Below are 19049 nucleotides of genomic sequence, written 5' to 3' on the forward strand. Positions count from 1 at the left end.
ATAACTGAACATATAAAATGTGTTTGACAATAGCGGTATGGAGCTTTGGCAATGCAGTTACAACTTATGTGTCCATTGATTGTTTTTAAACTTGTTTATTCAAACTCATACCTTTTTAGAAGTATTTGTATGGAGGAGTATTAGGGCCAGAACAACTAGAGTAGAACGTTTTTTAATTTTAACAATAAAGTTTAAATGTCTGTATTCTCGATATTTTTACTTTAACATTTCCACTAAAAGTGCAAAATATATTTAAAGCTGCAGCAGATTTGTTAACCATGTCTGTATTTAAGTTAATTCTGTTTGGAAACAATGTTGGGCTCTGCAAAACGCAATTCTTTAGAAAACTAAATAGTTCCCCCCCAGTTTGAATAAGGTGCCTCGGATGTTATTGTGACTGGACCCTAAACATCTTTATCATTTCCCCCCTCTATGTATCAAACTAAAACTCTTCTGTGGGACTCGCTACCTCATGTTATTTGTCTTTACTCCAAATATTTCTTCTTTTTTACATTCCTGGCAGAAATAGGTTTTCTACAATGAAAGTTCATCAACAGAATAGAGCAGGGGTCGGCAACCTTTCTGATATGAAGTGCCATTTAAAAAAAAAATGTTTTCAGCGTGCCAACGATCGAGAATTACCAAGGGGGGGGGGGGGGGGGGGCGTTGAGGAGCTTGACGCTCGTCAACTATCACCCGGAGGGCGGGGGAGCCTCGCTGCGTTGAAGCAGTGTGTGGACCTGTCAGCGCAACTTACATGATGCCGAATTTAACAAACACATTTAAATAATTGGTTTAAACGGCATAATAATAAGGACGATCGTCCGTTCTGTGATTTTCCAGAGCACACATGTTATGATATTAGGGTCATGCAGAGTGAGATGAGATCGATGTCCCTTTAAGAGAGAGAGAGAGGGGTGTGATGTATTTTGTGAAACAGAAGAACAGCTAAATAAATTCAACGGCCTCCGAAGAAGAGCTCGCCTCTCTCCAGTCATTTAAGCTAAAGTGGGTTATTGAACCTGAAGCTTGTTGCTTCTGCCCTCCTCGACTACGGTCTGGGAGCCGACAGGAAAGTTCAACACACAGATGGCCAGTCCGCCCCTTTGTAGCATATTATTTCGATGAGAGATGAGCAGATCGCCACTGGGCTTTCAACTAAATAAACAGCCACGCAAAAACTGCGGCATTTGTACAGCTCCTTATGGGTACTGCAATTAGTGAAGTGCTTTCCTCCGTGGTGAAACAATCAGCACTGCACCACGGAGGAAAGCGGCAGAAAGTCACCTGGAGTTAAAGAGAGCCGGGCTGCGTTGCGTGCATGGCTTCCTTCTGCAGGTAACGGGGAGACGCGCTCTGGCGGCGGTCTCGTTCAGGATCCGAAAATACAATTTAAATATTTTGCACACTTATTCCACTTATTCCTAGTGTGCCACTGGTTACGGTGCCGCGTGCCAATGCTGGCACGCGTGCCAGGGGTTGCCGACCCCCTGGTATAGAGTATTGGAAATGCTTTGAGGCCTTAAGGTAGAGGAAGTCCAATTCCTTTTTCAGACCCATACAGTAGAGTATCCAGGGTATGGCTGGGGTAGGCTACAGCCATACCAAGAAATATCTTAGCCCCACCATGAAAGATTATGTTAAAGTAAGCAAAAAAAAAGTCAGCCGAGTAAATTGCACAGACAGCAGCGAGATTGATTACAGTAGCCACTTGTCTGGAAATGCCGAGGACTAGAAACGGTTTTGAAAACTTTTTTTTTTTAAAACAACATATTTGCATGATATGGGTCTCTCACCCATATCATGCAAATATGTTGTGGTATCTTTACTACATCCTTGAATATAGAGTATTGTGCTACAATACAAATGTTTTTCCTTCTCTTTAAGAATTTTCGAATCCTAAATCTATCGAGTAGAATAGTTCATAAATCTAATCAATAGATTCATGATTCAAAGATTCTAAAAGTAGGGTAGACATGTGCAGTGGCGTTTCTATATGTACAAAAGTGGTGGGGCACAAAAAACTTAGATGTCTATATATAAGCTTCTGCAGTGACGTGCAGTGAGGTTGATGGCTGGTGAGGCACTGACTCTTCAGGTTTACACATATTATATTTTGACCTAAATCAAAATATAATATTATTTTCAAAAGCCTTTTTCGTCTGATGCTTCGATTAATTTTAAACAGACATTTCAACAAAAGGATACCCAACATTTTTAATTTTATCATTTAAATATTGAATTGTTCTCTCTTATTAAGATCCCATTTTCAATCAAAATTGTGGTCTAACTCCCAGTTTCCACTGGGTCCATCTGAGCCGCGCTGCGTCGCGTCACGGCTGCGCCGCGGTTTTGGTCTCGCGCCATAACGGAACCGACTAACTCCCCTTTTTCGTATGTACAGCTCTAAACATGCCCAGACTTGTAGTGATTTTCGCCTTCTGAAAGAAAGAGTGTGTTTAGTGTTAAGAGTGCTAACGTGACGGCAATCTTGGTGTTGGTGACGTGTGCAAGACCAGAGATATAGTTCATTGAGTGTTTCACACAAATAAATGTGTCAGTTTTACGACACATTTTAATTTTTTTGACTTGCAAAATTATCCTTTAAATTGACAAGCATCATATGTGTAATTCGTGGCACAATTCAAACGGAGTCGAAAGATAATCTTTCTCTCGCCATTGACTTCAATCCATACTTTTCCTGAAATAATTAAGGTCCCCTGGAGGTCCACCAGAAGGGGAGGGACTTCACCTCTCTATTACGCTACTTCACTGTGAATGGTCAATTGCTTCAGTGGGCGGGACCAAATGCAGCTATTTATACCAGCACAGACACAGTATGTTTAGAAAAAGGTGAAACCTTGAAGAGAGAAGTATTTGAATCCAACAGAAGCTGCATAGTGTGAGGAGAGAAGTCATTTTACTTCAAGAAAATATGAAGTGGCCAGCGATTTTTGTCTTGCTGAGCATATGCTCACAGGTAAAGTAACGGACTAAAATGTGTTATAGTCATTTTGCTTATTTCATTTCAGGTTCAGAAAAACTGTTTTTAAAAAGGAGTGATACAATGTTACAGTCAAGTAGTAGGAACTTGAATGTCATATAAAACCATAACCGTTTTTATTTTATTATCTACATGTGCAGGCTGCAGCACAAGGTATGTATTTTATATTTTACCATAACTACACTGCAGATGGTAATATCATTTCCATATGAGAATGAAGGGGCACAAAATATTGATGGTAGGCTATATGTATCTGTACATGAATTAATTTCTCAGGGTGTAAAAAAGTAGGCTACTATAAAGATGCTCTCTCTCAGATATCGAAGTATCCGTGTTCTCTGCAACATCGAAGAGCGTGATTCTCAGATGGACCAGGATCTACGGAGCCAGCTCATACAAGGTCATCGCCGCCCCCCAGAACTCCCCAGGCAACCCCGTTGGTTATGCCGTGTTTGGTCCACACACAGTGATGGGCACCATCAACTCTCTGTCCCCAAACATCATGTATACATTCACAGTTGCAGCTCTGGATAATGCTCAAGAGATACTAAACATTGGAACTATCGATTCTTCCTCAGGTGAGGTAACCTTGTGATGTTAAAGCACTTAATTGAGTGTTTTATTCTTGTTTAGCTTCACCACACACACAAACGTTCTGGTGCATTTGTTTTAGTTAAGCTAGTACAGTAGGCCTACCGTTTTATTCTGTGATATTCGGGCAAACTAATTATTTCTTGTGTGTGTGTATACAAAAGTATTGGGACACTCCTTAATCATTGCATACAGGTGTTTCATTCAGTCCCATTGCCACAGGTGTATCAAATTAAGCAACTAGCCCTGCAGTCTGCCTTTACAAACATGTGAAAGACTGGGTCGTTCTAAAGCACTTTGAGCACCAGGAAAAGCGCGTTATAAAAGTAATTTTATTATTAAAGAGCTCACTGAATTTGAACGTGGTACTGTAATATGCCACCGTTGCAACAAGTCAGTTCGTGCAATGTCTTCTTTCGTAGATATTCCACGATCAACTGTAAGTGTTATTATTGCAAAGTCTAAGCGTTTAGGAACCACAGCAACTCACGTAAAGACCACGTAAAGTTAGAGCGGGGGCGCAGAGTGCTTAAAAGTCGCCAAAGCTCTACTGACTCGATAACTGCGGAGTGCTGACACTGAAGTGCTGCCAGAGCAGTGGAAGCAGTGGAAACGTGTTCTGTGAAGTGAGGAAACACGCTTCTCTATCAGGCAGTCTGATGGACGAGTCTGGATTTGGCGAATGCCAGGAAAACGTTACCGGCTGCCGGACTGCATTGTGCCAACCAGGGGCGGACCGGGGGGGAGGAAAAGTGGCCCGGGGATTAATTGACAGACAGGCCCACTTAATGCGCGATATGTATCGGCCGGCCGGCGACGAAAGTATGTTACTTAACAAAAAACCCTATGCATTTAATGTTGTTTTGGACAATTATTCATATAGTAATCACATTACCTGAGCCCTGGAGTTGCCTAGAGCAAAATAGTTACAGCATATATTTCGCAATTTTAATGTTAACAGATCATTGATGAATTAACATTTTGACCCAATTTGCCTGACTTGACGAATGGAAAAAAACATGGGCGTAGGAAGCATCCTCAATGTGGGTGAGACAATTTAACAGGGGTTGTGGGCAGGTGGTGGACCTCACCACCTCTAGGGGGGTCTGGGGCAAGCTCCCCCGGGAAGATTTTTTTTTAAATGTTGACGTTAAATGCATCAATCTGGTGCACTTTGAGAGCAAACTTAGGGACTAAATCTATGGCAGTCAGTAGGGGCTTGGACTGTGAGCCGTAGGGTCGCCGGTTCAAGTCCCCGACCAGACCTACTTTTGGAGTGTGGACTTCTACTTGGAGAGGTCTCAGTTCACCTCCTTCCCTGCCGTGGTGCCCTTGAGCAAGGCACCGGACATCCCCCTTCCCCCCTCACTCCCATTGCTCCCCGGGCGCTGTACAATAGCTGCCCACTGCTCCTAGTACTAGACTCCTGGTACTAGGATGGGTAAAAGCAGAGAACACATTTCACTGTGTGCTGTGTGCTCTGCATGTGTGACCATTAAAAAGTGTTTCATCCCTCCCAATTCTTAGTCAACACCCATATAAAACAGAACTGTAAACAAATTTACTTTTTCTTTCAACATTTAGTTGAACAGCAAGTGGAGGCAAAAGTGACTGCACCAAAACAATAAATGTGGGCAACACGTTCGGCGCCACAGCCGCGTGACCGCTGAGGCAGACGGACTGCCTCCTTTTCACTCGCCTACGGGTACAGCCACTCCCCCTGAACCCAGGGCTCGCTACAATACTGTATACGCAAACTATACAAAAACGCCAGCTTTGGAGCTTGTTTATCCATCTGTAAGCAACTGCCAGCTAGGTCTCTCAGTCACTAACTCCTGATCGTTCACTGCGTAGTGACAGCTGCTTTGGGCCGGTATGATTTAGGCAAAATAACAAATATTTTATTTATTTTATTTTTGGCCCTCCGGCCCACACACGGCACCGGCCCACCGGGGGAATCTCCCGGTATTCCCAATGGCCAGTCCACCCCTGGTGCCAACTGTAAAGTTTGAGGGATAATGCTATGGGGTGGTTTGTCTGGTGATTCTTAATGCTTCATCTTACCAAGTCATTTTGGACAATTCTATGCTTCCAACTTTGTGGAAACAGTTTGGGGAAGGCACCTCTTCTGTTCCAGCATGACTGTGCCCCAGTGCACAAAGTATGGTCTATAAAGGCCTGGTTGGATGAGTTTGGTGTGGAAGAATTTGACTGGCCCGCACAGAGCCCTGACTTGAACACCTTTGGGCTGAACTAGAATGGAGATTCTCCAAAATCTTGTTAAGCCTTTCCAGAAATTAATAGCTTCAAAGGGGGGGACCAACTTCAGATTAATGCCCAAGAATTTGGAATGGGATGTCATAAAAGCGCCTTTAGGTGGCCCAATACTTTTGTCTATATAGTGTATCTGTATACACATTACAGTCAATGTTTTTTTAAACATTTGTTATCTGAATAACTAATGTAACGTGTACATTTTAAAACACTTAAATGGTAGTTTGATGATGAACAGAGGAGCACAGAAGAGTCACTGTTAGTTCCTCATGGTTTAAATAAGCCTTTCTTTAAGCAAATAGTTTTATTTTATTACATTCAGCATTCAAATTGACGTACTGTTGCAGACACAAAATAAATAGTTTGCCCTGAAATCTGTGGGTAAAAAGATGGATTGCATTGCCAACTATCGCTGAGAAGGTGGAGGAAGGTGTAGTATCTCGTCAAACTGTATTTCTTGTGAATCTTTTAGCTCCTGAGGTGATGGATCCAATCCTGACGGTGAAGTCGAAGGACAGCAAGACTTTTATCGTGTCTTTCAGCTTGAAGACCGGGGCGACATCTTACATCATACGATTGCAGAATCCAAACCGCTTCATCAGAGAATACATCGTGTCCTCCTCCCCCGCTGAGATTGAGTCTCTCGACCCGTACACAGAGTACTCACTCAGCATCATGTCTGTGAACAGTGGAGGCCAGAGCCAGCCATCGTCCCCTGTGACTGCAAAGACAGGTACTGTTGTAGTGTTTGTGTCCATAATTCAAGATTGAGAAACAAAACCTAAGAAATGTATTCAGTGGGTAAACAATTAAACCCCAAGGGCTGGATTATAGCAATGAGTCACATATTCAGTAAGAAACAATATGTCCTGTTCTTCTCAGTCTCCATACCCTGCAGGAGTCACTTGTTCTCCTTCATTGTCTCTTAGCAGAGTATACAGTCCTGTCAGGGAATGTATACACATTATCTTCAGTTTTTGTGCAAAAAGAATCCAGGGTTTTTCTTGCCGATCAATGCCTTAGGGTCTTTCCAGTAAAGACGGTAAGTATACCGGACCCTTCTCTGTTAAACACAATGGGAGGACCTGATCCTGAGAACATGGCTGGCACCTCTCTACTCCATCCCCAGGGGACTATCTGATCCACATGAGTACAAAATAACATGCTACAGGCAGTCATCGTTTTTGTTCGCCGTTTGCCATTATTCACCTCTGATTTAATTTCCCTTCCTTGAATGTAGGTTTCTGTTTATTTCAGATTGAGAATAACTACACTATAGGTGGATTTATTTATACATCCACCATTTTTCAAAATTATAACCGAAGCTTTCCACTCACATGTTTGAAACTAAAAACAACTTTTTTACATCTAAATTAAATTCAAACATGTGAGATTGATTGCTCACTTATTCAGAAACATGAAAACTATCATTTTCATTTTTTAGTAGGTGCATAAAAGTCTGTGAAGTGGCTGATACTTGGGTGCAGCCCATATTCTGACATCACTGCTTGGATCTGTGACTGCTGACAATAGAACAAAAAATAAAAAAATGGATTCACAAAAAAGTAAGGGCTTTACTAGGACTTAACTGCTGTAAAACATGACTCAGGATGTTTATTCCCTTAAGACTTGGCTTCAAAAGCATACATCTTAAATGACTAAGTAAGCAACAATCAAAGTCAAGAGAAACATATTCACTCAAAGTACAGTCGCCCTCATCGCTTCATAAAGTTAAACTTTGTCCCCCTCCACAGTGTTGCCCCCTCCTCAGCTCTCCGCCTCCTCTCCCAGCAACGACAGCATCACTGTGTCCTGGGCTCCTGTTGCCAACGCTGTCCAGTACAGCCTGTCTCTGTACAAGTTTGGCTGGAACACCACCTTCATCAAGCACAACACTTCCAGCACCAATTGGATCGTCTCCGGCCTGGATATGGGCTCAGTCTACGTCATAAAGGGTTTCGCCTGGGACCCCGAGGGCCGCCAGGGAGAGGACAGTCAGTACATCAACCAGATGACAAGTAAGCGTGCACCGAGACTCTTTTCTGTGTGTGGGAAATACCCATGATTGCTCCTACAAGTATATAGAGTCCATGTGCCTTTTTTATTTGATCATGTAAAAAATATTATACGTGTAGAGATGAGAGAAAATATTAACTAGGCTTGCAATCTTAAATAAACTTAACACAGTCACAGAACTTTTCATGTTATTGGGTAAGTATTACATTACATGTTACTTGTTGGATGCTTTTATCCAACACGACTTACATACTCAATACTGTGGGCAATCCCCACACGAGCAATTTGGGGTAAAGTGCCCAGGGGCACAACGACATTCTGACTGCAGAGGGGTTTGAACCTGATCCGAATACCAACGCTCTATCCACTGCACCACACGCCTCCTCCACACAAAAAAAGTTTTTGCTTTCCAGAAACATTTAACCTCTTCACAGTCTTGCACTTATTAGAAATATATAATAGTGGAACCTAAAACATGACCTTAAGACACAGAATATTGTGTAAAAATATATATCTTCAAATGATTATCATGGGATGTAGCCTATATAAGCTACAAAAAACATGACTCAAGTTGTTTGAAATGGTATTAAAACCCTTTGTTTCATAAAGGAAACTACTCCATACAAGAAAAGGTTCTACATTTGAACTTGGGCGACTCCTAGTAGTTCAAAAAGACACATAGGTAGCACTGGTCTTCTCTGGAGTGTCTTATTTGTCCACAAAGACTTATGCCATCACAAGAATACAAAAACTGTACAAATAGAACTAGTTATAAAGCCATGTTCAAATAACTCGATAAGTGTTGACATGTAAACAGTCATTTGATGCTGAAATAGTGGGTCTCTGTGTTGGTTTGAACTATATAAAATATTTTCAACCTCAGGCTGTGACATCTATATCTAAGAACGGCAGCCATCTGATTAATACAGTATTATTAGTAATAACATGTTCCTCACCAAACATTACTGGTAAGAGTAATTTAGAAACTATTACTCTAATTATACTTCTCTACTCCTGTTAGTGTGTTTTGTGGGCATGTTTTATTGTTTTCACAGGACCTGCTATGCCATCTATTGCCAATGTCTCCATGGTGATGAATAACGGTTTGGCCGGTATCTCCGTGTCCTGGGAACGGGATGAGGGGGTCTTTGGGTCCCTCCAGTACCATGTGATGAGCGACCAGAACCTCACCTGTAACTCCACATCCACATCCAGCTCCTGCATCCTGGCTCCAGTGGGCTGCGGAGAGGTACACATAGTCCGGGTCAGCACCTCCAACGAGGCCGGGCCCAGCGACCAATCCGGCCCCATGGTGTTCATCACCTGTGAGTATTAGACTACATTTAATTCCGATCACACTTGTGAACTATCTGTTTGTAATAGGGCACCGTAGACCTATAATGAGCAAGCCATAATAATGCAAGGAGTATTGGATTAGTCACAAGATACTGTATAAGTGTTGGTTGGTTGGAAGTTAGTTCATTACATCTTATTTAGAATCACTTTTATCCAAAGTTACTTCGATGCCATAAATGTGACTACAGGATCAATTTGAACCTCTGATCCTTACATTAATGGATTATCAAAATGGTTTAATTTGAAAGTTGACAAGAAATCTATTCGTCTTTGCATATTTATGATCTGTTTACGAGACAGCTATAAGATCATTCAATCTTCACATTCTCTTCAAACATAAAATACATAAGGCTTTTTCTTACCATCAGAAGAATTCTTAAATAGATTAAATCTAATATACAAGGAAATCAAACGGATACTTTGAACATACACTTCCCTACAAGAGTTATGATTACATTTAGTTGTTTAATAAGAAAAACATTATTATGTTATATGTAGAATTCTAACATTAACACATTAGTGCTAGTCTAGATATGGATAAAAAAATGATGGCAGCACTAGTTTGCTCTGAAACCCTCTGTCATTAAAATATGACTAAACTCTCTGCTGTCCTGTCCGGTCAGCCCCCTGCCCCCCACAGTCTCTGGCTGTTGTGGAGTCGACAGAAGGAAGCTGCACGCTGACCTGGGACACGGTGACTCACGTCGACAGCTACACAGCCTTCATCAAGAGAGGAGACGGTGCAGAGGAGAGCTGCAACACCACCAGCAGGAGCTGCACCTACAACTGCACATGTGGCCACACATACCTGATGTCTGTGATGGCCTTCAACCAGGCTGGCAGCAGTCCTGAAGGACAGGTTCTCAACGACACCACCTGTAAGTAGCCACTGAGGGGACAGATTTGAATTCATGATTTTCTGTGTATCACACCCCCTGTGTGTCTTTCAGTGCTCTGTTGTCCAGAGGGTGTATCCATCTCCGCCGTGAGCACTGACACGTTTGAGATCACGTGGACGGTCTCTCGGGGGGCAGAGCTGTACCAGACTCGAGCTGCAGACAGTTCAGAGGTCATCCTGTGTAACGACACGGCTCCGGTGTGCGCCCTCTCTGACCTCAGCTGCGATAGTTCCTACAGCGTGGTGGTGACACCCTGCAACGACATCAGCGGATGCAACCGGGCATGCAAAGCTCACACACAAATCACAGGTAGGAAACGTGTGCCCACCTGTATCCAGCAAATATCCAGTTACATTTTTAAGTTGTAAAGTTTTCCACTTTGTTTCATTTTCAGATTTCCCATTTAAATAACGCTAAAAGATCAGTTAAAAAATAGTTTTGAATGACTTCAAATGCTTGATATCTAATATTATGAACTAGACTGGTCATCAGAGAGCTACAGTATATTTTAAAACTACACATAGGCCTACAGCCAATTCATTAATTTCACATCCATTCCTCATGTACTGTATGTGGAGTAGTCTCAGAGGTTTGATTATGCTCTTAATTCCTCTTTTCCTCCACCCGTCAGCTCCATGCATGCCGATGAATCTGATGTTGACTCAGAGAAACTCCTCCTGCTTCAGTGTCAGCTGGACTCCAAACAACAGGCTTGCTATTTACACCGTGACAGCGTCGGGAGATGACGGCACACGCACCTGCAACACAGACGGAAACAGCTGCGATATCACTGACCTTCCTTGTGGCTCTAACTTTGAAGTCAGCGTCATAGCAACCAGCCCAGCAGGCTTGGGTTTACCCAGCTACTCTGAATTGTTGGAAACAGGTGAGCGGTCAAAAGTTGTGATTGAACCATTTTATTATAAAGCACAGGCAGGACTTAAAAACAACAATATAATAGCATGCTAGTGACGTGTAGCGCCACCTACAGCCTCAAGAACACCTTAAGGTTTCCTCAGCATGGAATACGAACACAGATATTTGTAATAAAAACTGATTTCTTAGTTAATATCAAGCTGTCTTTTGCTCTTTTCTGCTGTAACAAATGTAAATGTCCCCTCTGTGGGACGAATATAGGTATTCTGATTTTAATACAGATGGTAGTTTTTTTGTTCCACTTCAACACTAAATGTATCATCCTCTTCTACAGGACCGTGCTGCCCGGTGGATCAAGTGGTGGATCAGGTGACGCAGGCAATGAGCAATGTGTCATGGTCTCCCGCTAAAGGGGCGCATACATTCATCACTTCCCTAACATCAACGCGTGGCCACGCCCGCTGCCACACCATGGACTCCCACTGCCTCATGGGATGCATCACCTGTGGGACCAATTACACCATCACCATGGAGGCGATCAGCCACAGCGGGCGCCGGTCAAACTGCTCCTATGAGGGCTTCTCGTCCAGTAAGTGATTGGGTTTTCTTCCAATGAAAAGAAAATATTTTGCAACTGTAGTGTATCTACCAGAAAGCACTGACATGACACTTTTATTATAAAAAAGAAGCAATATATATACACGATTGTTTATGGTATGTATCAATGGGGGGTGCTAGTGGATCGCCGGAGCTGTTAGATTAATATTAACATGCTTATTGTAGTTGTAAGTGCACTGCCTTGCGGCCTGTAGCACCTGTTACAGGGTGGTTTAGGCTAGGTTGCAGCTCTACCCTGTGGACGTATTGTGCCTGTGATATATATCTGCCTCACGTGACTATACCTCAGTTGTATGATTACCTGCTTAATGTGAATACACGGCGTTGAGACACAGCCTGACTTGCCTTGTTTATTAATGCACCTACATCTACAAACATGGTGTCAGAAGCTCAAATAGGACCCAGCTGTGGACTGCATGCTACTGTCCGTCGCTGAAACAGAGTGCGTTTATTTGTTTTGGTGAGGTTTAGCAGTTTAAGTTAGCCTGTTAGCATTAGCGTCACGTTGGAACAATGATGATCATTGTTGATGGAGCATATGTGTGGACTGGACCTGCATTTTACAGGAAAGGAGTGAGCAGAGAGTAGAGTAGTTGTCGATTCTTGTTCTGTTTTCTCGGAATATCTGCCTCTCCCTCTCAGACATTGAGTCGCGCGCGCTACTAAAGAGACGTGTTACCATGGAAACCAAACAATGGTGTAGCTTATTAAAGTCCGAGTGGAAACAGTCGTGTGTAAATCTGATTTTGTCAGAAATGCGGGAGAAATATGACCCCGGGAGGAAACCGGGAGAGGGCAATGAAATCGGGAGTCTCCCGCGAAAATCGGGAGGGTTGACAAGTATGACCCACACCCAACCTACACTCAACCAGATGACTGGTTTCAGGGCCAGGATAACTAAGTCCACGTCTGAAAAAAATAACCAGCTCACTGGATTGCACTCGACTGTAGACCACTTGGAGTGGTAGAAAATAAGGGGCTGCAAAAGGTACTACAGATTGCATCGTCTGACACAACATATGAGCTGCCATGCAGAAAGACAGTGACAAAAAGAATCCAGCAGCTTTATGACAATGAAAAGGAAGATAAAGAGAATTTATTGGAGAAAGCCGAATGTGTTGCCCTGACTGGGGATCATTGGACCCCGGTAAGCAATTCAAAGTACCTCTGTGTGACGGCACACTTTATTGACATCTTCTCACTGTTCTCAGGTCAAATATTTATATGTAATTAAAAATGCGATTAATTTCGATTAATTAATTAAAAAATCTCTAATTAATTAGATTAATGTTTTTAATCGAGTCCCGGCACTACAAAATACACTTTAAATTCAAAGCCATTTCTTGACTGCTTTGCTCATGTGCGTCAGGATTAACATTTGACAGCTCGGTGAAATATATGTTCCAAAAATTAAAACAATTTGTAGTGCTCTCTTTGAATGGGCTGGTTATCTTTCAGACATTAAAGCCACTTCAGAAACCTCCCTTCATGTCTCTCTCTCAGGTGCCTGCTGTCCATCAGGCGTCCGGCTCTATGGGATGGCCCACAGCTCTCTGCGGGTGCACTGGCGCGGTGCTGGCAGCAGCCACAGCTACGTCACAGAGCTGGTGGGCAGCAGGAACAACTACACCTGCACCGCCTCCCCCGGGGAGAGCAGCTGTGATGTTCCCAACATCCAGTGTGGGGATGTCTACACTGTGGTGGTGACTCCGCTCACACCAGAGGGCAGCAAAGTCCTCTTCTGCGCCCAGAGGATCTACTCAGGTAGGATTGTGACATCTCTCAGTTGTTTATGATGATAAATAATATAGGAATTTAGTTTGGAGCTAATGTGTCCTTTTGTTTATATTAAAAGTTAACCCTCTGTTTATGCTCTTAACGGAAAAGTTTTAGCACTAGTGATTTTATGTCTTTCTGTATTTGGGAACACAACAGCAGTAAAGACGATTCAAGCCTCAGAGGGCAACAAAGGTGGCACAGCTGAATCATGTTTAAAATGATTGACAACATTTTGACTGAATTTCAACCTTTTTTTCCCCTGCCCTCTCAGTCTCTTGCGAAGGCAGCAACCTTGGTACAGGTGAGTGTTATAATATGCAAAGATATATTTATAACTCTATTTTAAGTCCCACCGAAACCACCCAAACATTTATTTGACTTAAGAAGTAAAATTATTATTTTTCTCTAATGTCATTTCAACCTGTTGTTCTGCAGTGATATACAGAGGAAAGAGAAGCGTGGACTAGATATGGTAAGTAAAAATACGACAATTATACAGAAACTGTAGTGGAAGCTGTACATAGCAGCAACTGCTATAGTGGTTGACTAAAAACGCAAGCATAAAGTTATGTGAAGCCAGTGAGCTTGCCTCTTTGAGACCAGCTTTTAATCATCCTTTAAACTTCACAATATAATTAACAATATATGTGACAATAAAGCAAGCTAAAAGATGACCTTTTATGAAAACACCAATATTAAAGCAACGCAGGCACGACATGAAACGAGAACAGAAACAAAACTCTGATACTTGTTACAGTAAGACATAATAATTAAGTATATTATACATGTTCAGTTATAATGATGATTCTCTCTGCTGGTCACAATAAAACATTATTTTGATCTGAAAACTTTGATTTGACACTCTGCTGTTATAAGATGTAACAATTTACTTAATGGATATACATTTCTTCAAACTGAATGTGACTGAATCTCTTCTCCACAGACGCAACACCGCCATCTTCCTTTTCCTGCTCTTCCTCCATCAGTCCCGCACCACTGCAATAAAGCCAACTCCTGGATGAATAGAAGGACTTGCCTGCACTGGACAACATGCCTGTGTTGTCCAGTGGTGATAGTGAAATCATTTTAATAATACATTTGTATGTGTTTTTATGTCTGTATCACTGATAAAACAATACCCCTCTATTCCCTAAACGATCTTGATCAAGCACTCGAAGAGACGAGTGCATATGTTTGCTGCTCATGAGGCAACATGTACAATGTGGACATGAAACATGTTAAAAGTACCTCTTGAACAAATCACCATATTGACAAAAAGATCAATTGGCAAAAGAGTAACACTGCCTAAGCAGACCTTGAAGAATATTTTTGCCCCTTCATTTTCTGAATAATTGATTGGATGGTTGGCCAAAAAGTAAATAATTGTAGGTGTGCCCCCAAGTAGGAAGGCTCCTGGTGATCTGTGTCACCTAATCATGTGTTCTCAGGATGAATTCAACTGTTTGTGATATGTGTCTCTGTTGTTGTGAAAACCTGATTCTTAGATCAGTAAATAAATTATTCCGAGCATCATTTTTGTGATGTGTGGTTTATTTTGCCCATAGATTTGTGCTTCAAAATCTTGTTTTATGCCGTTTGTTGCCAAATTGTGGCGGACCATAACTAAGTGTACCTACTCCAATACTTTGACTCCACTATAATCCAAAGGCTAATGCTTTTGACTTCCCTCAGTTTGTTTGATAACTTTTGAATATACATTTTTAACTAAAAGGTATTTATATTTAATGTCAGCTTCAGATCTATCCATCAGATTAAATTATAATACAATATATTATACCGAAACGGGCCTTTTATATAATGAGGTCTTTTACTTATCTTTGTCAGTAGTGTTCACATTTACTTTCTATCTTTCTTACCTAAAAGAATAGTGACCAAAATTGTTACCCGGCCACACTTTGGACATTTTCTTTTCCTGCTACAAAGAAAGTTGTCCGGCAGGAAGTGCTTTTGGCAAGTTTTCATAACTGTTGTAAATGCTCAGACACCTTGGTGAAAATTAATCCTAGTTGTGAAACTGAAACTAAGGTAAATCAGGCACATTTGCTTCAGTGTGTTGTTCTGACCCCCTGGGCAATTTACTAACAACATTAGTCCTTATTTCATTTAATATTTATTTTATCTATTCAATCTGATGTCAGATATCCTGTCCTTGATAAAACATCTGCTCAGTATCCCAGAGTCAAACAGGTTTTCAGGTTTTTTTTAATTAAAATATTGATATCAAATTGGAAACAATGAATCTATTTAAAAGTTGACTGATTTAACTAATTGCATGAGCTCTATTTGACAGTTTGTAATACTTTTTACATGTCCCCTTAAGTCTGGAAGAGGTGTGAAAATGTGTTTATAATAACTGAACATATAAAATGTCTTTGACAATAGCGGTATGGAGCTTTGGCAATGCAGTTACAAGTTATGTGGCCATTAATTGTTTTTAAACTTGTTTATTCAAACTCATACCTTTTTAGAAGTATTTGTATGGAGGAGTATTAGGGCCAGAACAGCTAGAGTAGAACGTTTTTTTATTTTAACAATAAAGTTTAAATGTCTGTATTCTCGATATTTTTACTTTATCAACATTTCCACTAAAAGTGCAAAATATATTTAAAGCTGCAGCAGCAATGTGATTTGTTTACCATGTCTGTATTTAAGTTAATTCTGTTTGGAAACAATGTTGGGCTCTGCAAAACCCAATTCTTTAGAAAACTAAATAATTCCCCCCCAGTTTGAATAAGGTGCCTCGGATGTTGTTGTGACTGGACCCTAAACATCTTTATCATTTCCCCCCTCTATGTATCAAACTAAAACTCTTCTGTGGGACTCGCTACCTCATGTTATTTGTCTTTACTCAAAATATTTTTTCTTTTTTACATTCCTGGCAGAAATAGGTTTTCTACAATGAAAGTTCATCAACAGTATAGAGTATTGGAAATGCTTTGAGGCCTTAAGGTAGAGGAAGTCCAATTCCTTTTTCAGACCCATACAGTAGAGTATCCAGGGTATGGCTGGGGTACGCTACAGCCATACCAAGAAATATCTTAGCCCCACCATGAAAGATTATGTTAAAGTAAGCAAAAAAAAAGTCAGCCGAGTAAATTGCACAGACAGCAGCGAGATTGATTACAGTAGCCACTTGTCTGGAAATGCCGAAGACTAGAAACGGTTTTGAAAACTTTTTTTTTTTTAAACAACATATTTGCATGATATTGGTCTCTCACCCATATAATGCAAATATGTTGTGGTATCTTTACTACATCCTTGAATATAGAGTATTGTGCTACAATACAAATGTTTTTCCTTCTCTTTTAGAATTTTCGAAACCTAAATCTATCGAGTAGAATAGTTCATAAATCTAATCAATAGATTCATGATTCAAAGATTATAAAAGTAGGGTAGACATGTGCAGTGGCGTTTCTATATGTACAAAAGTGGTGGGGCACAAAAAACTTAGATGTATATATATAAGCTTCTGCAGTGACGTACAGTGAGGTTGATGGCTGGTGAGGCACTGACTCCTCAGGTTTACACATATTATATTTTGACCTAAATCAAAATATAATCTTATTTTCAAAAGCCTTTTTAGTCTGATGCTTCGATTAATTTTAAACAGACATTTCAACAAAAGGATACCCAAAAAATGTAATTTATCATTTAAATATTGAATTGTTCTCTCTTAGTAAGATCCCATTTTCAATCAAAATTGTGGTCTAACTCCCAGTTTCTACTGGGTCCATCTGCGCCGCGCTGCGTCGCGTCACGGCTGCGCCGCGGTTTTGGTCTCGCGCCATAACGGAACCGACGAACTCCCCTTTTTCGTATGTAGGCCTACAGCTCTCAACATGCCCAGACTTGTAGTGATTTTCGCCTTCTGAAAGAAAGAGTGTGTTAAGTGTTAAGAGTGCTAACGTGACGGTAATCTTGGTGTTGGTGACGTGTGCAAGACCAGAGATATGGGTGATTCCGCCGAATGGTGACCATTTGCTTGTTGTAAATCTTCAAAATTAAACTTCATTTTTCATTCCATTTCAACATAGAATTTAGTAATATACACATTTACTCATTCAAAATCAGTACTGGTCAATCTCAGGCTACTTTATTTAATTTATTACAACTTGTGAAAGCTGATGATCATTGCATTTTTTTCAGTGCTGTTACCGAAACTCAAATGCCATTTAAAACCAATGTTTAAAAGAATATCAACCACATACATTGTTTTTTCTTAGAAAAAGACGTAATGTAGAAGAAATGGTTGATTACATGATGAAATATTAATATTTATGACAAAAAAATCACTATATTTCGAACGGATTTGTATTTCTCTAAGAATGCACATCAGCCTTTTTCTTTTAAAGGACATTTAAAAAAATGTAATTTCATCCAAAGATTGAGCATTTATTTAATTAAGCAATCAGACAACTGATGGAACCAATATGATTGTAAAAATACAGTGTGTTTTCTTTATTTTTGGAGGAAACAATTTAGAAACCGGAAAAAACATTTGGTAACAGGAAAAAAAAATAGGTAACAGGAATGAGTATTTGATTGCATGTGTGTGTGAATGAGTGAGTGTGGGACTGTGTAGCTCAGTGTTGCACTTGCTTTGACACAATACATAGAACATCATGTTAAAATACATTGTTGCTATTGGTAATATAAAAAATATCTCATTACAAAACATTAGAAACAGAATAGCGGGAGTCAAGAAGAAGCCCCTATTAAAATATGAACTGTGTTGCGAAGGACTGTTGGTTCGTGTTTGTGACAGTGCACGTGAACAGACCCTTCCCTTCTGCTGAGTCATTCAGTCAGAGCATGCACACCTGATGGCTACACACGTGTAGCCATCAGGTTGCTGAACATGAGAGCGATGGAATGTTCCAAAATTTTCAGAGGGGGAAATGTGTTCAGGTAACAGCACTGAGTGAAAACCTTGGGACGCGACTAAAATGTGAATTTTAACCAAAATTGAATTAAGTTTTTATAAGAAATGTTTTTTTAAAGTGTAGATAGAGTATGTAGTCACACTTAAATGCAAAAAAAAAAAGATTTTGGAAGGATTTTATTCATTATACATTGAGGTAAAATGTAGCGTTTGGCTGTGGGGACAGGCAACAAAGGCTATGTTTCGAGGTGTTTTGGATGCCTTTTTATAATAAAAAAATTATAAATCTTTAATTTCTACAAGGATTCATGTGTATGGTGATTTGTTTAATAATAAAATGTAATTTATTTTATATTATTACTTGTTTTTATACATTTAATATGCTGGGGACGGAAATGGTCACCATTCGGCGGAATCACCCATATAGTTCATTGAGTGTTTCACACAAATAAATGTGTCAGTTTTACGACACATTTAAATTTTTTGACTTGCAAAACTATCCTTTAAATTGACAAGCATCATATGTGTAATTCGTGGCACAATTCAAACGGAGTCGAAAGATAATCTTTCTCTCGCCATTGACTTCAATACATACTTTTTCTGAAATAATTAAAGTCCCCTGGAGGTCCACCGGAAGGGGAGGGGCTTCACCTCTCTATTACGCTACTTCACTGTGACTGGTCAATTGCTTCAGTGGGAGGGACCAAATGCAGCTATTTTTACCAGCACAGAC

The 19049-nt window shown here is 40.6% G+C and overlaps 1 protein-coding gene across 1 annotated transcript; it reads left to right on the plus strand.

The window, feature by feature from the left end:
* The first annotated feature begins 3285 nt into the window (after positions 1-3285).
* LOC307019502 (fibronectin type III domain-containing protein 7-like) lies at positions 3286-14946 on the plus strand. Its single transcript, XM_079650468.1, has 11 exons — positions 3286-3582; positions 6342-6602; positions 7624-7922; positions 8769-8853; positions 8941-9210; positions 9847-10119; positions 10192-10449; positions 10772-11026; positions 11351-11605; positions 13138-13398; positions 13685-14946. Exons 1-11 carry the CDS (start codon positions 3474-3476, stop codon positions 13789-13791), a joined length of 2433 nt encoding a protein of 810 aa, XP_079506594.1. The 5' UTR covers positions 3286-3473; the 3' UTR covers positions 13792-14946.
* Positions 14947-19049: the final 4103 nt, after the last annotated feature.

The sequence above is a fragment of the Notothenia rossii genome, assembly GCF_949606895.1.
Source record: "Notothenia rossii genome assembly, chromosome: 1".
In the NCBI taxonomy this organism is placed as follows: Eukaryota; Metazoa; Chordata; class Actinopteri; order Perciformes; family Nototheniidae; genus Notothenia; species Notothenia rossii.

Bases quoted from the DNA above. Each gene is read 5' to 3' on its own strand.
- LOC307019502 (XM_079650468.1), top strand. From the start codon at position 3,474: ATGGGCACCATCAACTCTCTGTCCCCAAACATCATGTATACATTCACA. The intron at 8,854-8,940 runs GTAAGAGTAATT...TTGTTTTCACAG, and splicing joins TTCCTCACCAAACATTACTG to GACCTGCTATGCCATCTATT. The intron at 11,606-13,137 runs GTAAGTGATTGG...TCTCTCTCTCAG, and splicing joins CTATGAGGGCTTCTCGTCCA to GTGCCTGCTGTCCATCAGGC.